The 27,274-nt window shown below is 34.8% G+C and overlaps 2 protein-coding genes across 2 annotated transcripts in view; one reads left to right on the top strand and one right to left on the bottom strand.

Moving 5' to 3' along the window:
• Positions 1 to 3,453, top strand: part of LOC148955663 (vitellogenin-6-like) — a 46,275-nt gene extending 42,822 nt beyond the window's left edge. The window contains exons 16-17 of the mRNA XM_089103350.1: positions 635 to 909; positions 3,223 to 3,453. Of these exons, the coding sequence (XP_088959476.1) occupies positions 635 to 909; positions 3,223 to 3,287 (340 nt within the window). The 3' untranslated portion in view covers positions 3,288 to 3,453. The remainder of the gene's footprint in view (positions 1 to 634; positions 910 to 3,222) is intronic.
• Positions 3,454 to 6,535: 3,082 nt separating this feature from the next.
• Positions 6,536 to 27,274, bottom strand: part of LOC148955662 (deoxyribose-phosphate aldolase-like) — a 35,848-nt gene continuing 15,109 nt past the window's right edge. The window contains exons 3-7 of the mRNA XM_089107875.1: positions 23,758 to 23,949; positions 19,717 to 19,851; positions 16,406 to 16,508; positions 14,379 to 14,517; positions 6,536 to 8,262 (exon numbers count right to left, since the gene is read on the bottom strand). Of these exons, the coding sequence (XP_088964001.1) occupies positions 8,056 to 8,262; positions 14,379 to 14,517; positions 16,406 to 16,508; positions 19,717 to 19,851; positions 23,758 to 23,949 (776 nt within the window). The 3' untranslated portion in view covers positions 6,536 to 8,055. The remainder of the gene's footprint in view (positions 8,263 to 14,378; positions 14,518 to 16,405; positions 16,509 to 19,716; positions 19,852 to 23,757; positions 23,950 to 27,274) is intronic.

Genomic DNA, 27,274 nt, shown 5'->3' with positions numbered 1-27,274 from the left:
CTACATTGATTGCTGACGTCCTTAAGACCGCTACACGTTTTTTTTTTTTATGTACCTTCGTTCAAACAACATTTGCAAACTGAAATACAAACTGAAACGGATCAAACATATTGTGTTTGTAGTGTGTTTATATATTTGTATGTAGGGTGTTATGTACATTTCACTGTTAGGCCGTTAAGAGGTCAGTCTTAAAAAAAGAGTATTTTAGAATGATTTGTCGCATTAAATTCAGGCCAATTTTTTTACAATACGGTGACACACTTTTTGTATTTAAATTATTTTGTATTTAAATACAATTTCAATATAATTCAGACCAGTTGACATGGCGCAAGATTTTCATTAACTTAATAGTGGTGGGGCCCGTCAAATTGAGTTTTAACTTGATTTAAGTTGCTTAATATGGGTGACTGCCCCCCTCCATCCCAGTGATTCTGGACCACTCCAATTCTAAATTGGTTTTCAGATAATTAAATTTGAGGCGATATTAGCAAACATTGGACGTCTGAAGGAGTTTCCTTATCAGGAAATCACTCCAATTCACAATATTAATACTTTGCATACACAGTTCTTGCTTAATTATTGAGTCCGCACTTTAAGACCATCAAAGGAAATAATTTAATATAATGATTTTTAGCGTCACCCGTATGCCTGGTCGTTTATACGTTAGGGCCGTGGTGCAACGTACTACAGTTCGTTACACGGGAGATGATGTGAATATCATGCTACCTGCATCTTACAAGTCTGCCACTTGCGGTCTCTGTGGTGACTTCAATGGCCAGCCAGACCGTGAATTTAAAGCCCCATCAGGCTGCACTCTAGCAAGTGGGCAAGATGTTGCAAATGCTTTTGTGCTGAAGGACGGATGCAAGGCCAAAGTTCCTGCAGCTAACTGTATGGACAAAGGATCTGGTGAGTAATAAACTAAACTATTTTAAAACGAAGGTTACTACAGTGAAGTAGCTTTCACTCGTGAAGCCTTATAAAGTTTGAAGGTTACTACATTGCGTAACGCATCTCGTTTTGGCAAAATTTGCTCGCCCCCCCCCCTCTCCCTGAAACTGCAATTAGCAGCAAAAACCCGTAAAATAATAAGTTTAAGCGCTTCCCAAGATCTAAGAATGTCTAACCTTATTAGACCCCACGAGGGCCTCGACTGTATACTACAGTTTGGGGTACTCATTTCGAGCATTTTTGGTCAACAAGCTATTTTTTTTCTTTCCAAGGTTTCACAATTTCTTATCATAAAAAGTGAATCAAGCAGTAAATATTCTTATCAAACAGTTCGTGGTAACGAACTGTCGGTAAAAAGCGACCCGGCTCAATATTTCGAACTCTAAAAACCAGAATTTTGATACCACTAGATACATCAAAAGAATCAGATTTTAATGCTGATTTCAAATATATAAGTTTCATCAATTTTAGTCTCAAAAGTTACGCGCCTGAGAAAATTTGCCTTATTTTCGAAAAAAGGGGGAAACATCCCCTAAAAGTCATAGAACCTTAATGAAAAACACACCCTCAGTTTCAGCGTACCAGAGAACCCTACTGTAGAGGTTTCAAGCTCCTATCTATAAAATGTGGAATTTCGTATTTTTTGCCAGAAGAAATAGTCACGGATGCGTGTTTATTTTTAAACACGCATCCGTTTTTTTGTTTTTTTTTCCAGGGGTGATCGTATCGATCCAGTAGTCCTAGAATATCGTGGAAGGGCTCATTCGAACGTAAATTAAAAGTTCTAGTGTCCTTTTAAGCGGCCAAAAAAAAATGGAGGGCAACTAGGCCCCCTCCCACGCTCATTTTTTTCCCAAAGTCACCAGATCAAAATTTTGAGATAACCATTTTGTTAAGCATGGTCGAAAATATAATAACTGTCTTTTAGGATGACTTAATCCCCCAAAGTCCCCGGGGGGAGGGCTGAAAGTAATGAACTTTACCCAATGTTTACATATAGTATTGGTTATTGGGAAGTATACAGACGTTTTCAGGTTGATTTTTTTCTGGTAGTGGGGGGGGCGGGGGTTATGTGGGAGGATATTTCCATGAAGGAAGTTTTCATGGGAGAAGGGACATTGCTATGAAGGGGGTGCCGGATTTCCCAGCATTATTTAAAAAAAGTTTTAAAAGTTTTTCAACTGAAAGTAAGGAGCAGCATCAAAACTTAAAACGAACAGAAATTATTACGTATATGATTGGGTTCGCCCCCTCGTCAATACCTCGCTCTTTAAGCCAAAGATTTTTTAGTACTTCCATAAAAGCTATTCATTCTAAATAACGGCCTTTGTGATTAAGGAGTCATTTTTAAAGAGTTGGAACAAAATTCGAACTTTAGCGTAAAGAGCGAGGTCTTGACTAGGAGGCGAACCCTCTACTATAAGTATTAGAAATATATGAATATAGAAGCTCGTTACGTAAGTTAATTCGTAAGTTACGTATATTTATTACTAATAAAAACGTTCGTAAATAAAATTAAACAACTTTCGAGAAAGCCATTTAACCACATAAAAGTAAAATTGATATTCAAATTTTGTTTTAATTATTTATGTACGGTGAGCCAAAATAAAAACCTGCATTAATTCAAAAACGTTCACAAATGAAATAAAAAAAAAACAAGTTTTTTATAACTGAAAGTAAGGTGCAACATTAAAACTTAAAAGAACTGAAATTATTCCGTATATGAAAGGGGCTGTCCCCTCCTCAACGCCTTGCTCTTTACGCTAAAGTTAGACTCTTTCTCACAACTCTATTTTTAAAATAATAAAAAAAACTTGTTTTCAATTATATAAGGTTTATTAAGTTTAGTCTTATCCATCAGAGGTTACGAGCCTGAACATAAATTAAATAAATGATCATATCAAATGTAAGATAACAGATGCTGATGTAGATGGATAAATAAACCTTAAAACGAGGGAAAATTAAATTGAATATTCAAATCAAATTTAAAACCAACAAATATCAAAGCAGGGTTTTGATTAATACCCCCTTCTCCATCCCTTAACCATCAAAGTTCTAAAGCCTCTTGCGTCATTGGTGTTTTATCGAACAGTGTATTTTGAACAATTTGCTTTAGTTTTTTCAAAACATCAATAATGAATAAAAATACATCACTATCGAGGAAGATGACTGGAAAGAACTCCTTTCTATAAAAAAAAAAATTGAATTTTAGCAAGATTTTTTTTATATGTGGTAGCAAAGAATTGATTCAAAATTAATTTTATTTTTCAGGTGGAAAAGGCAAAGGGGCTAGCAGTATTGTCGACTTCGTTGATCTTTACTCCTTACGGCAATAATTTTAGTTGAAACCTAGAGAGTACAACGTAGTTTGAGCTAGATAATTCCAAGCTCTCATTGAGTCACCTCAAACCCCAGTGAAAATATGATTTTTCATACCAGTGTCTTTTTCTATTTGATATTTGCATTCTCTTTTAAAATGAAATAAAAAATGTCTGTTTATAACTTCGTCCTCTACTCTTTTTATTTGTTGCACATTTCAGAAGTACTCTTATTACCACAGCGGAATAGAAAGATAGCTAAAGGAGCTCAAAAAATTGATGGAGGGGTGGGAGCATTTCAAGTTCAGGTCATGAAAGTTATATTTCGTTTCAAATATCAGTTTTTTTTACTTTTCACAAAGTCTTTGCCTTTTAAGGAGAAGAGGTCATTGTTCAAATGTATCAGTTTTTTTTTTACTTTTTGTACAGTTTTGTCCTTTTGGCCTTTTACAGTTTTGGCCTTAAGGCCTGAAATAGACCAATCAATCCACTTGCTTAGTTAAGCTTCAGCTAGTCAAGCTGCAAATTTTCAAGTGGCAGCTGCATCCCGATAATTTGAAGCTGCGGTGATGATTTATTCTTCTTTTAATTTTACTTCATAATTATTCTTTTTTTAATTGCCTAATCTTTTAAAATTAACTAAAAAAAATTAAACCAAAGATTAATTAATTAAATAAATGAATATATTTTTGGTTCTATTTGAATTTTTATTTTGAATATTTATTTTTTCTTAAAAATTACGCATACTACCAACAAGAAGGAGCAATGCAACAATAGATACTGGGAGATAGTATTTTACTAGAAAATGAATAAAGCCTTAGGTATAAGTGAACTGGCCCCTGGAAAAAGGACGAACCTCCACACAACCCCATCCATAATACTAACCATCACACTAAAAACATCAATTGTTTCCTTTTTTAAATAATTATTATCTACATATTTTTTTTTAACCCTTGTATGTATTTCCTGGTACTGATACCCTGAACTTAGTATCAACGAAATTCAACTAAACTTAGTGACAAACAGGAGCAACCATCACACTAAAAACGTCATTTAAAAAAAATAATAATAATATATATATTTTTTAACCATTGTATGTATTTCCTGGTACTGATACCCTGAACTTAGTATCAACGAAATTCAACTAAACTTAGTGACAAACAGGAGCAACCATCACACTAAAAACGTCATTTAAAAATAATAATAATAATATATATATTTTTTTACCCTTGGTATGTATTTCATGGTACTGATACCCTGAACTTAGTATCAACGAAATTCAACTAAAATTAGTGAAACACGGGAGCAACCAGCACAAAAAAAACGTAATTTTAAAATAATACTAATAAGATATATATTTTTTAACACTTGTATGTATTTACTGGTACTGATAACCTGGACTTAGTATCAACGAAATTCATCTAAACTTAGTGACAAACGGTAGAAACCATCACACTAAAAACTTCATTTTTAAATAATAATAATAATATATATTTTTTTTAGCCTTGTATGTGTTTCCTGGCACTGATACGCTGGACTTGTATCAACGAAATTGCAACTAAACTTAGTGACAAACAGGAGTAACCATCACACTAAATACGTCATATCTAAAATACTAATCATATATATATTTTTTAACCCTTGTATGTATTTCCTGGTACTGATACCCTGAACTTAGTATCAACGAAAATCAACTAAACTTAGTGACAAACAGGAGCAACCATCACACTAAAAACGTCATTTTAAAATAATAATAATAATATATATTTTTTTTTAACCCTTGTATGTATTTCCTGGTACTGATACCCTGAACTTAGTATCAACGAAATTCAACTAAACTTAGTGACAAACAGGAGCAACCATCACACTAAAAACATCATTTATAAATAATAATAATAATATATATATTTTTTAACCCTTGGTATGTATTTCCTGGTACTGATACCCTGAACTTAGTATCAACGAAATTCAACTAAGATTAGTGACAAACAGGAGTAACCATAACACTAAAAAAGTAATTTTAAAATAATAATAATAATATATATATTTTTTAAATCTTGTATGTATTTCCTGGTACTGATACCCTGAACTTAGTATCAACGAAATTCAACTAAACTTAGTGACAAACAGGAGCAACCATCACACTAAAAACGTCATTTTAAAAAAATAATAATAATATATATATTTTTTTACCCTTGGTATGTATTTCCTGGTACTGATACCCTGAACTTAGTATCAACGAAATTCAACTAAGCTTAGTGAAACACGGGAGCAACCAGCACACAAAAATCGTAATTTTAAAATAATACTAATAATATTGATATTTTTTAACCCTTGGTATGTATTTAATGGTACTGATACCCTGAACTTAGTATCAACGAAATTCAACTAAACTTAGTGACAAACAGGAGCAACCATCACACTAAAAACGTCATTTTAAAAAAAATAATAATAATATATATATTTTTTAACCCTTGTATGTATTTCCTGGTACTGATACCCTGAACTTAGTATCAACGAAATTCAACTAAACTTAGTGACAAACAGGAGCAACCATCACACTAAAAACGTCATTTTAAAATAATAATAATAATATATATATTTTTTAACCCTTGTATGTATTTCCTGGTACTGATACCCTGAACTTAGTATCAGCGAAATTCAACTAAACTTAGTGACAAACAGGAGCAACCATCACACTAAAAACGTCATTTTTAAAAAATAATAATAATATATATATATTTTTTAACCCTTGTATGTATTTCCTGGTACTGATACCCTGAACTTAGTATCAACGAAATTCAACTAAAATTAGTGACAAACAGGAGTAACCATAACAATAAAAACGTAATTTAAAAAAAATAATAATAATATATATATTTTTTAACCATTGGTATTTATTTACTGGTACTGATACCCTGAACTTAGTATCAACGAAATTCAACTAAACTTAGTGACAAACAGGAGCAACCATCACACTAAAAACGTCATTTTTAAAAAATAATAATAATATATATTTTTTAACCATTGTGTGTATTTCCTGGTACTAATACCCTGGATTTAGTGTCAAATAAATTCAACTAAACTTAGTGACAAATATAAAGCACTCTAATTTCATGGTTGATCAGTTGAGCTTTGGACCTTTTACTAGTATTTTATAAATTCCAAAAACGAAGTTTTTCATAGAAGAATAATGAGCCATATTAGAACCTAAGAGGAGGAGATGTATGGTTATGTCATAAAATGTATGAGCCATAAAATGTCATATGAAATGTCAAAATGTATAAATGTAAAATGTATATGGTAATGTCATAAAACGTATTACCATAAGATAATAGGTAATGTCATACAAACTTAACTTTAAAACGAAACGGACAGAAGTTACTATCAAAGAAAGAAAAAACCCAAAGCGAACAGAACCGCAAACAAAGTTAGGGCTACAACCCTCTAAATCCAGAGCGTCATTTGCGATTTACTGAAAACAATTTTTTTATTTCGAGTAGTGTACTTTTCATGTAAGATTCGCTTTATTTTTTTCATAAAACAATGTCTTCATAGTTGTCTGTTTTTAATATTAAGACATAGGCTAACGGCATATATTACACGTTATCTTTGATGGGAGGTCTATTTACTATCAAAGTACAGAAAAAAGAAATGGGCTGACTACCAGCACTATAGTTTCATTGATCAAGTTTCCCACATATGCTCAAATTCCCACAAAAAAATCCGTCCTAGAATACTTTATTAAATTTTTATTGAATGAAACGTACTAATACACATAACAGCACAAAATAAGAAAACATAGAGAGTACCGGGTAATGAGAAATCCATACACTCATCTGAGTCATATTTATCGAAAGTAAATTATTACCTGTCATATATATGTAAAATGTGTAATGGCTTGTCATATTATCCAGCAGTTTTTTTTGTTTTTTTTTATAGTCAACCTTTATTTATAAACAACGCCAGTATGTGGAAATAAAATCATTCCATATTTTAGCTCAAATTATTTTTTGGTTTTTTTTTTTTTTAACTGATGAAATATCTCGCTATTCCGAACGCGGACCAAAGCAGATTCTTCAGTCTGTCCTCGAAATAATGTTATAGTGGACAAGGAAGGAAACACTGGATGGAGAAAAAAAAATTCAAAATGTCTCAGTGCATGTTGAAAAAAGGACCAGGCCACGCAGAAAAACCCTTCTAGTTTAGAGTGTATCATTCCTTGTGGACTCTGTTCCCCTTCTTCACTTTGTGTAAGTAAGCGTAATAGATGACTAGCCATAGGTAATTTTTGTTTTGTTTGGGGGACAAATGTGTCAAGCTCTTTCCAATTCAACTACAACCCTCCTCAAGCACTTTAAAATCAGACGTGAAACAAGCAGAGCAACTAATTTATGCTTCTTCGGGATTTTTCAATTCCAACTGACCCAACTGACACACATGGAAGGAGGAAAAGATAACCTCCAAATTTAAAACGAATTATCTAAGATTTTAAGTGGGATCAAAGTATGTTTTTTTTTTAGAATTGAAGAGAGGGGATACAGCTCTAGAAACGTTAGTGTTTAAAGATTTTATGGTGTTTTGCAAAATTTTCTTCGGGGACAGGGGATCTGCAGGAAACCCACCTAATAGAGAGATATTCCCTCCTTGTCTAGTCTTGTGTGCATATATGATCAGACGGAGAAGCAGTATAGAAATAAAAACAACATTTATAAAGTCAGAAATTTCCTCAGAATTTTCTTAAGCTTGCAATTCCCCGCAACTTACGAAATAAAAAGATAAAGAATTAGGCGAGTGCCAGATATTTAATGCTTGGATATGCTCCAAGACCAAGACGGTACATCTCCCGTTCAATGTCGGTTAACACTGATGAGGCTCCAATTCGAAATAGTTGAGGGTTCAGCCAATCTTGGCCTAGTTCTAACTTCATGAGCAACAGCCAATTGATAGCGTCAGAAGCAGTTCGAATTCCCCCAGCAGGCTTGAAACCAACCTAAAATATTCATCCCATTGTGATAATTCATCTTAAATGCTTGTATCTGTTCCTATTGAGGATAAAAAAAAGAAGAATTATCTGCCCGATTACTTTACAAGATAGTGCTTAACAAAGAAAAAAAATGTTATATAAATTTAGAACGATACAATACCACATAAAGTTGGTTCTCTCAAGGGAACCTTTATATTTTGAAGTTACTCAATTTTCAACTACTCTTAATGAAAACTACCATCACAGCAATAAGTCGCCTAACACCAACTCAGATCTACACGCTCCTGAACCCCATGATGTTCAAAGATTTTATTTAGGTACCCCTTCCCTCCACGAATTTCCAATCTTTTCTTATAATCTCTTCCTTCTCCATCCAAGCCCTTGATGGGCACAGTCAAATCCAACCTCGAACCCATTGGTGAGTTCAGACCAACGCCCGCTGATGGGATTCCTCCTAGCCTGAGATCGTTGCCCATTGACCGCACCCAGAGGAATGCGACCATCTACCCTCTCATAGCGCCAGGGAGAGCTGCGAAACTTGTGGCTTGATTTAAGTACAAGTAGTAGCAAATATATTCGAGGGCGTCCTGCTTTTCGTTTGGCCCAAGCCCTATTACCAGATAGCATTTTTTACCAGATAAACTTTGGCAGTTTATCATCAATAAAACGTGGCCATGTCATCCAAGGCCGTACCCAGGATTTTTTTTTCGGAGGTGTTTTACTCAAACAAAAAAATCGGGGCGGGGGGGGGGTTTACACACAAAAAAACCCTCAAAAAAATGCATAAAAAATTTGTTTATATCCATTTTTGTTTCTTTTTTACGAGTCAAACAAACATTTGGGGGGGGGGTCAAACCCCTTAACCACCCTTCCCCCCCCCATCTGGGTACGGCCTTGCTGCCATCTTAGCTTTTCTTGAAAATTCTTAAGCCGAACTGGCCAGTCATGACAAAAAACAACAAAGAGAGAAAAAACTCAATGAAAAGACAATAAACGAGACTGCGGCTAGTAGAGAGAAAAGATGAAAGACTAAAAAGACGCGTATATTTCGCCGCTATGCAAGCTAGGCGTCTTCAGCACAAAAGGAGCAAACATAAAGAACTAGAATAAACTAAAAACAAATAAAACAACCACCAATGTTAATAAAATACAATTGTCGCAACTGAAGTAAATCTATTAGCACTGTGACCTACGTGGATCAGTTGCGACAATTGTATTTTATTAATAATGGTGGTGATACAAAACCAGAAAAAGGTAAGAGAAACAAAAACCAATGAAGAAATTACAGCATTAATACCGGAAAATAATAATAATAATAAAATCCAAATACTTTTTTTTCTAAAAAAAAAAAAAAAAAAAAGAACAAAAAAAAAAAAAAAAAAAAAAAAGCCAAGAACCAGCAATACACCAAAACTTTTTTTTTTCAGATATTACTTGATATACAAAGAACAAAAAGACAAGTAAACAAAGACAATTCGTCGATTCAATATTAAATTCTTTCAAGTAAAAAAAAAACATGATATAACCAGGGGCGTAATTTCGTCTAAATCCTGGGGAGGGGGGGGGGGAAGGGGCAAGTTAAACCCAACTTTGCCAAGTCAAGTATTATGACTAACTGAAAAATGAGCCATATAGTAGCATAAAGGCAAACATATACTAAAAAATGACCTGTTTCTGTAGATGCTTGAATTATGTTGGTCTATCTTAGTTTTGAAAAGATTTGAAAGCACTAAATTTCAATTGGGGGGTGAGGGGCAGGGGTCAGATGGAGCATGGGGCAAAGTTAACCCCCCTGCCCCATAGAAAATTACGCCCCTGGACATAATTATGCTCACGTTTCAAAATCACAACATTGTTCAAAATCTAGAACAAATTTTTGTTCATATTTCGCATGTTGCGTGTCAATCGGCTCTAGTTTGAGAAAAGGTGCTACTGCTTAGCTAGGGAGTCTAGGTATGATGGAATGACAAAAGTGGGTGGAACGATGTTTCAGTGAATAGATGTGACCCAAATGGATAATCCAGATTTTGGCGGAGTTTAATGACGGTGGTCAGATAAGGATTCAAGCTGAAAGTCCCTAAGCAACCCCAGACAAGGAACTTTTTGCCTCCCTAGATACATTAAGGCTCTAAACTGAATCCTTTCAAACGATTCAGAACCCTCTGTGTTAATTTTTTTTTTACAAATTTTATTAATTATGTTCCCTACTTTTTTATGGATGCCTCTAGAGCAGTGATTCCCAAAGTGGTGCAGGTAAACCCCCCTGGGTCCACTTGGATACTCGACGGGGATGTGGGTTCTGACGAACGATAATGTCCAAAACTAAATAAAGAGTTTCATGACATCATGAGCATCACAGCATTGTGAATATTTTGATTGATCACTATGATTTTAATATTTTACAATCTATTTTATTTATTTATGTAATATAGTTATCTATAATTATAATCGATATTTTATTGTATATGCACTAATTAGATCTGCATGCCGTCTACGAGCTTTAAGAGGGGGAAATTAAAGCCAGGTGATTCTCTGAGAAAAGGACAGGTCCTGTATATTTGGAGTCACCCTTGTAGCCATTTTTTAACCCTTTCAACACTTTTCGTCAAATTTTTGAGAAACCACACTGAAGCGAAACATTCCAGAAGAGGATGAATAAAACTCATGTAAAGCGTTCCTGATACTTAACTTTTTCAGATTCGTTTTAGCGTTAAAAGGTGATATTTCGCAACAATTAAAACATTTGAAACATATCTATAAAATTTTTAATTGACATCACAGTGAAGCATATTCAATTCTTCTTGGAACCAAATTCTAAACCCTCCAGTTTCGTAAGAAACTTTTTAGGGATGCTCCTCTCAAGTTCTTATCTTGAGGTCAATCAAATTCGTAACTACCTGGTAAACAGTGAGCTTTCATAAATTTCAGCTTTAGATCAACTGCAGTAGCTCCTAGAAGGCGAATCTGTACTTTAAAATTGACAAGAAACATTCCTATATATACCAGTGACCTGTACGAACCCCATCAATCTCAGACTGACAATAAAATAATCAGTAAGGTTAGCTAAATTACGATACGGTAAGGACCATGTTATCTTATTTGCCATTTTGTGCCAATAAGTTAAAATAAAAAACTGCATATTAAAAATTTCCTACAATTATTACAATTTCTCTACGCCAAACTAGCCAAAGCTAGGATGCTGTCTATCCCTATTTGTTATGATTTACGCCTTGCATATTTTAATTACAAAATTTGCAAGTAGAATTCTATTATTAATACCAATTAAATCTAACAATACCTAATTAATCTAACTATTAATACCAACCTAAACAACAGTAAAAAGATTCTTTATTCATCATGAGGTCTATTCTCTGTCTGAACACCTTATCCTTTCACTCCAAACAAATGCATTTAGTTCCGCCTAATTTGACACTGCCTTACCTTTAGATCAGAGATTCTAAGACTCTTAACAAGTGTAATTTTTACCCTTGTTACAGTTAAATTTCTTTACTTAAACAGTTAAACTTGTTACAGTTACATTACACTTAAATTTGTTTAGTCAAAATGTCATTATGGTAATTGCCTTTCAACGTTAAATTGTTTAAATTTTTAAAGTCTCAAGATAGGTAGGGAGAAACACCAATACCCGACTATGATACCGCAAATTGCTTAAGTCGGCTTATGACCGAACGGCAAGAAGTCCCCTTATGCTCTTGATAGACTCACCTTGCTCATTACATTTTTGGCTATTAGTGATACTCCTTCATAAACAAGAGTTAGCGTCCCATGCTAGCATTTCCTAGGCCTACAACTCCTAATTTATTTTAAACACCCCAAAAAAGCTCATCAAAACAAATAACCCCCCAAAAAACTACCCTAAAAATGCACTAAAAACTGCTTAAAATCCACAAAGACTGTACCGTTGACTACGTACACTGATTCATACATTTTTGAACAAAGCCTAATCACGCAGTCAGGAAGAAAAACACAAATAATCCTACAAACGCATATCGCACAATGCAACACAAATACAACCAGAAAAACACAAAATATTTTCAAGGATTATTGAATTTAGGCCTTTTTCATTGACGAATTGGATTGTAAACTAATATACCGGATTGTAAAATATGCCGTTTAACCGATCACCTAGATCAGTGGTTCTCAAACTGTGGTACGCGTAATTTTTTAGGGGGTACGCGGCCGGTAAAAAAATAAAATAAAACAACCCTTTAACTCTAGGAATTACAATTTTAATTATATTTTAGCAATAGTTCTCAGCATCAGTAACTGAGAAGGGGTACCTAAAATTTTTGGGGGGTAAAAAGGGGTAAAGTGTCTAAATAAGTTTGAGAACCACTGATCTAGATCATGTAATTGCTATTCCACTGACAATCAGGATTGTAAGTTCATAATCCCGATTGTGAATTTGACAATCTCGCTAGAAATCTGAATCTGATCGCTAGTTCTGAATCTGAAATTCTGAATTCTTTCTGTTCCTGTGTCTTGAATTGCAGGTTTATTGCAGGATTGTTGACAAACAGATAAATCGATTTGTCAACAAACCGATAAACTGCTTTTATATACTTTTTTCTTCTATTGATAATTCTGGTTTGTCAGTGAAAAAGGTCTTTTAACCACCGTTTCCCTAAAAGTGGTGTTTTTAAAAACAAGCGAGAAAAACCGGTATCATCCTTTCCATGACCTTTTAATATTATTATGATTTTTAATTGATTATAGTCTGTGTTCTAAAGAAAAATCTATCAAGACTAGACTGTATTAGAGAATAATAAATTTCAAACATTTCTGACCTTTACCAGCAGTAAAGGACAATAAGTTATAAATTATTTATATTTTATAACTAGTCAATAAACGACTGCAAATAACATAAACTAAATTGCTCTGTAGATAAGATATAATTAAGGCTAATAAGTTGATTAACTTTGCAAATAAGTTTAAGCTATTTCAGACCAAACTTGCGATTTTTGTGATGTTGCCAAATCAACCAGTTCTGCCCTTTATTATTATAATCTTTGCGACAAAACCATAGCTAACTTCTGACTTTTAGGTCCAAAAGAAAATTTTGTAAAATCAATGATTAATAACAGAAAAAAGTTCAATATTAAAAAATTTTATAGAAGTCGATATGACTAACTTCTTACTAAAATGACTTAAGAACTTTTTCTGTACTAAAAAAAGAAGAAAAAAGACATATTTTCAGTGTTTCACTAAAAAAATCTAGAGTAAACTCTACATTCAACATAAAAAAAAAAAAAATTATCTACAGAATGGAATGTACACTCTAATAGAATTAGCAAAACATCTTATCTTTCGCTTTTACCCATTGCTTGCTTGATGGAGCTACTATTATTATTATGTGTGGACACACAAAACTTAATCGTTTCTACCATTGTTTTCCCTCATCGCGAGAGGCCCATCCGGTAGCTTCAGACAATCTTGGGCAGGCAACGCTAGAGTAGTCTTCCAACCCTAGTCAGCAATTAACAGAAAGCATCACTTGATTATCTTGATCTATTGGTACTAACAAAAGACCTTCTTGCTCCCTCTTCAGATTGCTCCTCAAGGGTCCTTTTCTTGCATCACTGTCTCCGCTTCAGATCTCCTGGAGGATTAACCTCCCCGTAGCATGATTTCGGCAGCTATACAAGCTTCAATTCATCCAATTTTGACAGCGCATTCAACGGACTACTCTTCCTCACTGTCAGACATTGTCCTGCACGGCCGGTGGCTGGACGATTACTAAAATTAGCAGTAAAAGACCAGCGTCTAATTGTGCCGATTACTCCTAGGGTCACCACGAGAAGATTCCACCCCGTCAATACTACCCCACTTGATAGAGTTAGTGAATCTTGAAATTAAGCAACTTATAAGGCCGTTTACTTAAAAAAAAAACACTAAATAGCTGGAAGAAAAGGCTAAAAATTAATATAGCATTCCAAGCTCCTCCCCCATTCTGCCTAAGAGAAAAGGTTTAAACTAGTAATTCTAGATCAAATTTCCTGCCAAGTATCCTGAAAAAAATATAAAAGAGGAAAATGAATGAAAAGAAAAAAAAGAATAAGTACTTTGAATATCTTGGTGGAAAATATTAGGTATTAGCGTACCTTGTATCCTGTTTTTTGATAATAGTCACGAATAGCGCGGACCATGACGAGTCCAGCTGAGAGCACAGCATTAACAGCTTCTTTTCCTGTTGATGTTTTAATGAAATCAGCACCAGCCATCATGCTTACAAGAGAAGCCCTAAGGAAGACATTAGTAGTTTCAGTAAATTATTGACACAAGAAATCGAAAATATTAAAAAGGAAAAAATACAAGACAACTTACAAAAAGAAAGAGTAGTAACGATATTTCCAAAACTTCATAGCAAGTTTTGAAGACTGAATTACAATTTTTTTCAAGTCCACTTTTTCGTAGAACTTTGCATAATTCTTTTTCCTTCTGGAATTACTAGTTAGAAAATTTTTGAATTTTTTTTTATTATACTTACTATGACAGGACATTGAACTAGTCAATGTTATCGCAATATAATTTCCCCAACATTTGGTGTCTCATGCCCATTTTCACTTGGAAGGGCTGAATTATTTTTCCTTCCCTTCAAATAGCTTCACCTGGGTTTAGATTACTGGAGAACACATTGCTTTCTTAAGCCCAAAATTCTTGTTGCTTGCTTTAAAAAAATCCTATAACCATCTAAAAAAAATCATGTATGTACCAAGAATCCTTATTGCAGTATGTAAGGCGTATAAATCGTTGCTGTTCTCAGCCCAATCAGGCCTGGCACGGGCTCTCTTTTCACGGACGTACGCAAGGGGTGGGAGGGAGGCAGAGGGATGGGGAGGGGACCAGCCCCCTTCTGAATCTTCATTTTTTTTCGGGGCATTTCTTATCCAAGTTATCAAATAAAATTTCTTTCTTTCTTATTACCGCCCCCCTTCATCTTTGAGAATGTTTTTTGTGTTATTAACCATCATCAGAAAAGAGTTTCTGTGCATATGCCTATCTCTTTTAATGTTTTATCAAATAATATTTTGATTTGAAACCCAAACAATTTTTTGAGCAAACGGTTAAATTGTATTCCAATGTGCAGTCACAAACAGGATGAGAAGGATGGTAGAGTGTGGACTACCAAATTTAGCTGCAAAACATCACTAAAAAGAACATCCTGACTCTAGGCCATTTCCTAAAATTTATTATGTTTTACATATAACATTTACATTTCTGATTTCTCCTTAATGTACTTCAAATTTCCTAAGAAAAAACCGGTAAAAAGCAAAGCAAGAACAAAATTGCCGGAAATTATTTTTCCCGTTTAGGGTCATAGGATTAAGAATATAATACCGATCTTTCTTATTTTTCTAGGGGCGCAACTGATAAAAATTACCAAAAACTTGTATCAATGGAGCCCTCTCCCTAAATCTTAGCCATACCTAGAAATGCTAAAGCATTAGTTCCGAAGAATTGCAACTGACAGTTTTTTTTTTTTTTTTTTTTTTTTTTAGGGATAAGTCCATTTATTTAGACAGTGAAAAGAAGTACAAAAGTCTAGATATTTCGATCACGCATACAGCGATCGTCATCAGTAGAAATATTAGAGTATTTGACTTGACTTGACTTTTATTTTCAACTAATAATACATCATACTTAACTGGCACTTACAACACATTTTTTGAATAACATTATCAACAAACGTAGAGATGGTAAGAACGTATGACGTTTTATTAAGTCACTATTGTGACTTGAGCAGCGTCACACAATCTTTTATCATAAACCAAAACTCATTCACTCTTTCTACTCTTTTCATACCATTCAATACAAATTAACTCAATTTAACTATTTTACGATTGACAGGGTTAAAAACACTTTTTGGCCTACTTATGTTAATAAAAAGTTCTGATTAGTTTATGAAAACTAAAAGTTATTTAGAAAATTCAATCAATTAACCAAAATTAATTAATCTCCTTTGCCCTAACAAATTAACTAATTAATTGGATACCAATAAACTAATAAAAACATAGCTCATTCTTCTAGATTAAGGCTAGAACAATCGAAATCAAAAATTACATTTTTGGGCATTCCCCCCCCCCCTCCGCACATAGGTGAGATACAGGCTATAGTTTCTTAATCTTACTTATATACATTGTCCATTGTCCCTAATTCTCCAACAGCCAGGATAACCTTCATATGGGCTTCACCACATGCTTCACGCATCTGTAGAACTTCATCATAAACACCTAAAATTGATAATTAATAAATAGATAATGATAAACTTTGACTAATGGATTTTTGATCGGTAAAGCTTTTTTCTGGCGTAGAAAAATAAATCCTTGGACGAAAATTTCTCAACAGAATGATTTTCTAGTTATAAGGTATTAGACATTTCTTCTTCAGAGTTTTTTTATATCCTTGGGAGGGGGCTCTTCTAATGCCCAAATATCTTAAATTCTTAGCGAGAAAATGCTTGAGCGGGTCCAGATAACATATTAATAACATTAAAGTTCTAAATTCAAATCAGGCTTTGACAAAAAAGGGATAGGAGACTATTGACACCCCGCGGCTTAAATGCAGCTTAATTTCTTTGCCAGTCAGGATCCTTCAGTCTCACAAACTTCAACAGGTTCAATTCCCTAGGTCGATGTCCCCTAAGGTCCACTGTTTTCTTTGAAAAGTGTCCTTAACATGTGAGCTTTGTCTACAAAAGGTATTAAATTGGCTTCAAATTGCCAGGAGAACATGACAAAAAAAAGACAAAAAAATAGAAAGATCCATCTTAAGTATTGAAAGGTTCAGCTCACAGCCATACATTGCCCTTCCTCTCTTAAAGCTTGGACTAAACAAAAGTTATGCCTAACAAGGATTACCTTATGACAAAACAAAGAAAGGAAAAAGGAGAGATCTATGAATAGAAAGCTCACAGCCATGACTTGTAATTCCTGTCTTAAAGCCTGGACCGAGCAAAATCTATGGTTAATTACTACAGTGCCCCCAAAATAGCCCCTCCATTAGGGGAAGTGACCATCTATGCATCTTTTGGACCCCTTTATCATCCTTTCCCCCAAAACGATTGATCAGTTATTCTTATAGACCCATTACTGACGAGAAGGTCGCCCATTTCAGAGTAAAACTTAGTTCCAAATCTTGGGCCAATATCCTATGTCTTACCAATGGTAATAAAATGGCTCTAAGTTTTTAGCGGAACTTTTCCAGTTATATTGTGACACCTTTTTAGTGAAAAAAGTTACTCGCACATCTAACTGCAAATCGTGGATGAATAAAAAAAAATTTGTGCCTAATAAATGAACGTGATAAACTCTTTAAGGAAGGATTTTTCCAAGGATATCGAAAACTTCGAAACATCGCTGTTAGCGAAATCCGTAAAGCAAGAAAGGAGCATGGTGCGCACGTGCTCAATAAATTATTGTATTCTGACCCTAAGAATTTCCACATATGCATCCAAGATCCCATGGGAAAGGTCTGTTCAAAGTTTTTCTTACTGGACAGTAATGGTGACCCAGTGGGTGCGGATGTCATAAATGATCATTTTGTTTTAATTTGTAAAATTCACCCGCCACTCCAACATATGCCGGCCAACAGTGCAGTGAGTGACATTCCTGTGATTGAAATTCATCATACCCAACTTGAACTCGAAACTCTTGACACAAATAAGTCAGTATACCCAGGTGATATCCCTATCAAATTGATTGTGGAATGTGCCCAGTATTTAAGTGTACCTCTAACTGCTATTTTTAACCAATGTTTTGTAGATGGTATTTTTCCAGTGTGTTTTAAACGAGCTATTATATCTCCTATACCAAAAACTAAGACCCTAAAAGTTCCTTCTGACTGAAGACCAATATCAAAAATCTCCATTTCTCTAAAATCTTTGAAAGTTTTATTTACAATTTCCTTTTTGACGGTATTCATGATAAAATCAACACAAATCAGTTTGGCTTTAGGCCGAATCATAGCACCGTGCATTGCTTAATTTATATACTGGACACTATTTTCAAACATCTTGAGTTGAATAGTTCCTACGTTGAGACTGTGTATGGTAGCAGGTTTTTTGTCTGGCCTTGAACAATGTGTAGTCCTCCCTAACGGGGATTCATCAGGTTTTTCCTCGATTTTCTGTGGAGCACCTCAAGGGACTAAATTAGGTCCTTTAGTATTTTTAGTTGTTTTTAATAATGTTTTACCAAGTTTCGGCAACTCTTTTAAGTTTGCAGATGATTTGACATAACTGAACCTTTGTCAAACATCTAATACTTTGGACGTTACACTCGACTCACTCATTAACAATTTAAAGAATGATCTTGACAATGTTAAACTCAACTTAAATATACCCAAAAGCAGTTTCATGTTATTCTCCTTTTTAAAAAATATACCCCTTATCAATATACCAAATTTAAATAGGGTTAAACTGCTTGGTGTGCAGCTGGACAATGACCTTAAATGGAACTCCTACATTTCCCACTTATTTAAATCTGGTAGTTTTCTCCTTAAATCTTTCTCCCTCGTCAAACGGTTCTCCATATCAATCCAGAACCTTAAAATTATTTATTTTTCTTATATAAGACCCCGTCTGGAATATGCTTGCCCTGTCTGGCACCCTGGGTTGACTAAAGACTAATGTTCTAAAATTGAAAGTATTCAAAAAAGAGCAATAAAAATTATACTGGGGACATCCTATACTACATACGATGAAGGTTTGGCTAGACTTGAAGTTACTACATTGGAATCACGACGTCATATGCTTTCCATGAACTTTGGTCACAAGTGCCTTAGTTCTGACTATCATCGACGTTTTCTCCCTCCCTTTAAAGAAAATCCCTCAATCCTTCCTAGTACAAAACTCAATGCTCGTAGAGCTCCAAATACCCAACTGGACCTGTGTCCCCAAATGTTGACCATGAGGTACAAAAACTCTTTTGTCTCCTATTTTGTTTCCAATTTTAATAATTGATTTAACTTTTTGTTTCATGTTTATCCCCTAACATCTGTTTTATTATTGTAATTGTTCTGACGTGCTTATGGTAGCTTTTGTGCTATTTTAGCACATTCTGATTCCTATTTTAATAATTGATTGAATTTTATCCCCTAACATCTGTTTTATTATTGTAATTGTTCTAACGTGCTTATGCTAGCTTTTGTGCTATTTTAGCCAATAAATCATATTCTATTCTATTCTAATGGACTTCAAATTGCCATCGGAAAATGACAAAAAAAAAGAACGGAAAAAGGAGAGATCTATGAATAAAAAGCTCACAGTCATGACTTGTCATTCCTGTCTTAAAGCCTGGACCGAACAAAATCTATGGATAACTAGAATCTGCTTAATTGGCTTCAAATTGCCCCCAGAAATTTATAAAATAACAAACATAAAGATAGGAAGATTTATCTTGAGCACTGAAATGTGTAGGAATAGAAAGCTGACATCCATACCTTGCCATTCCTGTCTTAAGGCCAACGATCTGTTAATAACTACGTCAATTTCCGATGCCCCATCTGCAACAGCTAGTCTTATTTCTTCCAAACGAGGCGACAGGTGAGTCTGTCCACTGGGGAAACCAGTTGCAACTATAAATTACAAAATTAGTAAGCACGAAGCAACGCAAAATGGAAGGAAAAATGAGCTGAAGTACGAAGATAGGACGAGACAACAACAATAACAACAAAAAACAGAAAAGTAAAATAGTTAAAACAATGTAAAAGGAAAAAATCTTATAGTCCTAACTAAATCTAAAAAAAATTGAAAAAAAAGAGGACAATGAAGTAAAAATTGGAAACCCCAACTGCTAAATTTGGTTCAAAATATACAAACAATTTCCTATTATATTTACTGTTTTCAGTTTTCTTATTATATTACATTTATAATGGCATTAACAACGTAAATTTATGTCTCGTTTCGCAAGAAAACTAAACTACTACTACCACTACTACTGCTAACAATCTGCAGTAGCACCAGACCACCTGAGGCCAACACAACTGTGCAAGCTCCTCCTCCATTCCAATCCATTCAAAGCTTCCTTCTTTAACATCACCCAAGAAGTTCCGATTTCCTTTAAATCCTTCCTTGTGACCTCTACAAACCCAATTCGACCTGCTCTTCGTTTGGCCCTAGCTGGATGACCATAAAAACCAATGTATGGCAATCTGTCATCCTTCATCTGGATAACGTGTTCTAGCTATCTCAACCTTTCTTTCATTACAACCCGAAAAAGTGGGATAGAGTCAAATTTTCCCTTTACATTGATGTTTGAGATATAGTCAATCAAATGGGTATTCAAAACTATCCGGTGGCAATTATTCTGGAAAACATCTGACATTCCCTCCTCCGTTTTCCGATGCACCTACGTTTCAGAGCCGTACTTGACCGCTGTGATCATTGTATAGTTAAAGAATGTCAGTACTGTGATGAGTATGTATTTCCCGTAAGCTATTTTTGGTTCATACTCAGAATATTCTTTCCTTTTTTTTCTGCATTAAGTACACAGAATTAACTAAATTAAGTACTTCTGTGAGAAGTTTGTATAATTAAGTAATTAATTTGGGAATTGAGTACATTAAAAGTCAAAGTTCTACACAAGGCGTTTTCAGCCTCTTCACGATCTGTATTCCTGTTAACCACTCCCATCGTCAATTATTTTTCAACGGAAGAAATTGTTATTTTATTTAGACTAACTGTTTAGGACATAAATAAGCCTTACAACCAGCTTGTAATACAAAAACTAAGTACATCGAACTTGAACTCACATGAAAATGTTGAAGCAGTTCTTTTTACCCCGTAATTCATAGCTCAACTTTACTTTTTTCAAATTTAGCTGCAGTTTCAAGTTTGTAGGCACTTATCTTGCATTTCTGAGACTGATTTTCTCCTCTCATCATTGCCCACTAGCCATAACAACCAAATATTATATCCTTATCAGGCTGTTGGCTGATATTTGCCTTCTTGCCTGAAGGCAAATATCTTCTTGCCTGAAGGCAAATAGTCTAGTCTTTGATATGCCATATATTTAGCAGCCAGAGATATGTCACAACCACAACGATCATTGAAAATATTAATTGCAGTAGTTACTTGTAAGATTGGATCAAAGCACAACACAAACTCATGATGTGACATATTTTATCCAACCCACCATACTGGCATTACGTTTTATAATAGTCTCTCATTGGGAGACTTATATATGCAACTTTTGATGCTATCTATCGTTGTACTGTTGCAGTTTCCACAATACCAAATGAGTGTTGTAGAGGAAATACTGCTGTCAAGCCATCTGACAACAGCCTGCTCGTGGCCACCTGATAGAGTTTCTTTCTTGGGTCCTCACTCTTCTTTGTTGATTTCCTTTTCTGGTTTGACAGGGCAAAGGTCTGTGTGGCTGAGCCGAATAGCACCTGCTCCTTACCATCCTTTCTGTTTCAGAGCTTGAAGTAGAGAAATTGAAGCGAAAAAATGGTCGACTCAGAGCTTCGTCACCCTAAGAGATATTTCTTCCTGCCATAAGCTAAACGACGATACCACCACCGAGTCCTAATGCCCTGTATTTGTAAGGATGATTGTCTTCTTTCCACCGGCTCAAACTTCAGTACTAATCCATCAGTGTTACTCAGTGCATACAGCTTGATACCCTAGTAGTACCGGTTCCCACGATATATGTCAAGTGTTTACGGAGATAATTACAACATTCAGGCTGTATTCCAGAATCAGGAGAATCGATTAGTTTAATAAGACTTACAAAATTTCTTGTGGGTTAGCTGTAATTAAGTTTTTTTTTTATTTTGTCCAATTAGTTTGGTCATAGTGACGAAAGGGGTTAATCCCACACCTCACGCTCTTTAGAATGCTCTGCATAATTTTTGCTTGAATACTATTTGTAAATGTGTGTGTTACAGAAAAAAGCATATAAATTATTTTCTAAAACCGACTTCAAATTCCCTTTTCGCAACCTCGGGAATCTGTTTCCGAACTCTGGTTGAGGACTGTTTTAGATAGTCAACAGTTTATTTTATTAGAATACAGCCGACTCTCGATAACTCGAACCTTGATAACTCGAAATCCTTGATATCTCAAATTGTTTTCAATACACTTGGAAAACCCTGTCTAAGTCGAAGAAAAAACTATGTATAACTCGAAATAATTTTGCGGTTATATTTTACCTCTGTAAGTCGATTTTACGAAATGATCCGAAAATTACTTCTATAACTCGAAATTCAATAGATACGTTATCATTTAATTTTCACTTTACTCCCAAAGTCAAATTTTACCTCTATATCTCGAAGTTTTTTTCAACGGACCTCTACAAGTCGAAATCCCAGTATGCAGGTTGCAACGTGTTAACTTTGATATGCATTAATTTTGCTAAACACATTTTTGCATCATATTCTGTTAATGTTCAGGTGTCTGTTTCCTAGAAAACTAAATTTATTATGGACATTTTGTCAATGTCAAAATGTCATTTTGACATTTGACATTATTGACATCTTAACTTTGTACTGGGTGTAGGGAGGAAACTTAGCGATTTTATACCTCTGTAACTCGAATTTTCGTTTGGCTTACCTATATAACTCCTTACCTTTATAAGTTAAATTTTAAACAGAATGACCTCTATAAATCGAACTATGCATAAGTCGAACTATACGTAACTCGAAAAAAAATCGTGGTCCCGTGAATTTCGAGTTAGCCAGAGTTGACTGTAATTACATATCAAATGCTTGGAATAATAAATACATGAGTAGATCAATACATGGTATGTCAATACCAAGAAATGATTTGGTCTCTGGATGTCACCAAAGCCTGCAACTAGGCTGTAATAATTCAAAAGGGGGAAGGATTTAAAACATAAATTTTAGAGGGGAAATAGAGGAAATGAAACATATACTTGAGTTATTTTTTTTTTTTACTGCTTTTAGGAAGCAGTTGTCTGCAAAAGGAAGAATTTTTAAGCACCCAAAATATCGTAAAAAAAATTTTTATATCAAAAGCTCCAATTCTAAACTACTTCTGTAAATGAGAAAAGAGAAGGTTTTCTGTAAAGCCTACAGAAGATCTTGGAAAAAATATCGGCTTCTACATATTTCAGGACCCAAATAAGATAGGAGTAAGCAGATTGAACTTGCCTATAGTTCTTGCTTTGTTTGAGGGAGTTTTAAACACAATTAAATTTCCCAAAAAACTTCAAACAGACTAGCTTACAGCCAGTGAATAAACAAAAAAACAAAGCAGATATTTTGGCAAAGCCCTCTGCTAAGACGTCTTCAATACTCAAGAAATCCGACATTAGTTTTGTATTTTTGTCTTCAATTTTTTTTATTATCCTCGTTTACTTTTGACAGTTTTTTCCTTACTTTTTTCATTCTCCGTTTTCTTGTGCGCCATGCATAGCTCAGCACCTATTTACGGTAAATTTAAGACAGCAGATTACTAAATAATGTATATCTCTTTTAGCATATCTTAGTTTTCTTTGCAGCACAAAAAAAACTTACCAGAAGCAACAGGTAATTCAACTCCAAGCGACCTAAGAATGTCAACAGCTTCCTTAACTCTTGAAGGGTAGACACAAACAGCACCTGTTGTAATATGAGCATCCTTCAAATCAAATGCGGTGAGAATATCCTTGTGCAATGGTCTAGCTGCTTTGTGACAAAGTCTCTGAACGTTTGAAAAGGAGTCATCACCTAAAATACCAATTTTAGGTGACCTAAAAAGGATTGACGTCATTCACCCTACCAGCAGCATTTTTGCGGATCATTATTGAACAGCTAGATATAATTGCACAGCCTTCAAAAATTTCAAAGTCTATATTGGCTGTCTAGTCAAAGCCGGTGCTACTGCAGGCAAGGTGAATGAAGCCTCTCTATCACTTTAGAGATTTAAACTTCCTTTCGTTTGCTACAGAAGGGAAAAAATTTTTCAGAAAAAGACTAGACAAGTTTAGCACGACAGTATAAATGCTTGACAAGATTTTTCCTGGTTGTATATTGTCTCACAATATTTTTCAATGAAATAGAACCGCATCGCAAAGCTCAAGAACCAAAGTGCAGGCTCAGTGAAATTTTCCCCGATTGAAAAGTGTAATCTTCCAAGTACAATACTCAAATACAGCTTAAAAGTATTGAAATTTTCAGTGAAAACTACGAAGTTAAGACAGTCGCAGTCGAGCTTTCGTAGAGTCCTTAAAACCCTTGAAATTAAGAAATCTGTAAAGGTTGGAGCTTGGAAACATCCCTGGGCGTTATTTTGAACTCTAGATCCATTTTTGAAAATTTAGTTCACGTAGCACATCATTTGTCAGTCTTTTAGCATCGCTCACCACAATATTGGCACTGTTAAATGCATACATGGTCTTTTCAGGTCATTCTATTAAAATAGAAAACACAATATATCCGTCGAGGCTAAGTCCAGTGGGTTTACGAGTAAGAAGCTACTTCTAAATTTCAGTATCTACCGCAAATTTTTGTAGCTTCAAATTTTGATAAAAGAGACTGAACTAAGACGTTGTGATTAAAGAGAAGAAATTTTTGTTTCATTTATCAGTAGGAAAAATAAAACTTCAAAAGGAGGTAGCTAAGGATGTTTTGATTAGTAAAGAGAGAGAGAGAGAGAGAGAGAGAGAGAGAGAGAGAGAGAGAGAGAGAGAGAGAGAGAGAGAGAGAGAGAGAGAGAGACAGAGAGAGAGAAAGAGAGAGAGAGAGAGAGAGAAAGAAAGATAAAGAGAGAAAGACACAAACAAAAATAGAGAGAGAGAAACAGAGAGAGAGAGAGAAAGAGATAGAGAGAGAGAGAGAGAGATAGAGATAGAAAGAGAGATAGAGAGAGAGAGAGAGGTAGAGAGAGAAAGAAAGAGAGAGAGAGAGAGAGAGAGAGAGAGAGAGAGAGAGACAAAGAGAGAGATAGAGAGGGAGGAGAAACTGTCTTTACTAAGTGATCCGAGGAACTGTAAGCTTTTCTACAAGTCCTAGACATTAACATTGTTGAAAAAACTGTTCAAACGGGTTGCTTTTCACATGTATTCATAAAACGAAGAGTGTATAATTTAACGTCTCACAATAGTCTTCATTTATTTCATTTATCAGTAGGAAAAATAAAACTTCAAAAGGTGGCCGCTAAGGATGTTATGATTATTAAAAAGAGAGAGAGAGATAGAGAGAGCGAGAGAGAGAGATAGAGTGAGAGCGAGAGAGAGAGAGAGAGAGAGAGAGAGAGAGAGAGAGAGAGAGAGAGAGAGAGAGAGAGAGAGAGAGAGAGAGAGAGAGAAAGAAAACCCATTGCAGAAGTTTCAGTTCCTTTTTAAGTTTTTTTGATTTGTCTGTTGCTTACAGATAGTATTTGTCATTGGGAACATACGAAAATTTTTTGTGTGGGGGTTTTCCGGAGGATTTTTCATGAGAAGAAATTATTTGTACTGAGGGGGGGGGGGCAAGATTTACACATAAATTCCTTTTTTCCACTTCCCTTAGAACTTCTCAATTAAGCTGAAAATTAACACGACTCAAAGAAGATTTTTAAATTTTGAAAACCATAATTTCCGTGAGGGGGGTGTTTTCCAGGTGATGGGGTTTCCGTGGGTATAGGAGGGGAAATTTTACACGGGGGAGGGGGTAAACGCTTAGACCCGTAGACAGTGACAGGGTGAAGGAACCCCCATTAACAGACATAAAAAAGACAAATAAATCTGGATTTAAGAATTTTATGACGTCCGATTTTCTTTGTTTTTGTGACAACAAAACAGAGCATTTTTATAAATAATCTTGACAGTAATTTATATGAAGACTTAAAAGAGCAAACAATGCCAACAAGGTTGAACATGTAAAGATTCTAACTTGTGTTTTACCCAATATAAGTACGGTGGTTGAGTTGCACGAGGGTTCAGTTACACGAGGGTTCAGTTGCACGGTCGTTCAGTTGCGAGGTGGTTCAGTTGCACGGTGGTTCAGTTACATGGTGGTTCAGTTTCACGGGGGTTTAGTTAAATTGGGTTGAGTTACACGAGGGTTCAGTTAAAAGGGGTTCAGTTTCATGAGGGTTCAGTAGCACGAGGGTTCAGTAGCACGAGGGTTCAGTTGCACGGTGGTTAAATTGCACTGTGGTTCAGTTGCTTGGGGTTCAGTTACACGGTGGTTCAGTTACAATGGAACCTTTTGCCCGAATTTCCTAAAGATCTTATGGTTATTTTGGGTTTGAAAGCAACTTTAATATTTTTTTTTATAATTCTTTTGTTAGATTGTGTGATAAAACAGAGACAAAAAAGGAAAAGATATAGGATTTAATTTCTGATCAATTTCGTTAATATTTTTCAAAATCCTCGCTGGTGTTCTAGTAATTATGCTAGCTCAATTAGAGCAAAAGGAAAAGGGTTTCTGGAAAAGGGTGTAGAAAAAAAAATAGGGTTATTAATGGACAAGAAAATTTCTAAAAATAAACATTTCGAAAAAAGAAAAATAAACATTTCGGTTAAACCACTGTTAGTCAAGGCAACATTCACAGATCGGGGAGATCTTAGATCAAAATGACCCCAATTTGGAAAATTCCGGCCGATGAAGCGAGTATTTTTCGATTCTTTTTACAAGGGTGCAAAAAAAGGTATTTTTCAAAATGGAGGAGTTTTTGCTTAGCAAAAATGGTAGGCCTACATCAGAATAAAGATATTTTTCAAAATCAAGGAGTATAACTGCAACACCTACCCATTGATGCCGTTTGTTGAACATAATATAAAGAAGCAATTTAATCATTTTGATAAAACAGTGTTAAAAGCCTTAAAAGCAACTAAAACCAGCAATTTTAAAGCGCAAAGTCAAGTAATTGCTGGCATCAAGCCAGGGCTAATTGTAGAAAAAGCCAAGACAGATAGTCCGGGTGAGGTTAGGTATATCATCAATCCGTCCATACATCATTCCTAGGGCAGAGCTAAGGTAGATGGTCATGGAACTAAGGGATGAAAGATCGGAGTGATTTTGGGTTGACGCGTGACAGACAATGTCCACTGGAGTAGTAACCATCTAT

Source organism: Artemia sp. Qi Xiang Cuo, chromosome 2, assembly GCF_049724085.1.
Source record: "Artemia sp. Qi Xiang Cuo chromosome 2, ASM4972408v1, whole genome shotgun sequence".
Classification (NCBI taxonomy): domain Eukaryota; kingdom Metazoa; phylum Arthropoda; class Branchiopoda; order Anostraca; family Artemiidae; genus Artemia; species Artemia sp. Qi Xiang Cuo.
This window is presented reverse-complemented; position numbering and strand designations above follow the sequence as displayed.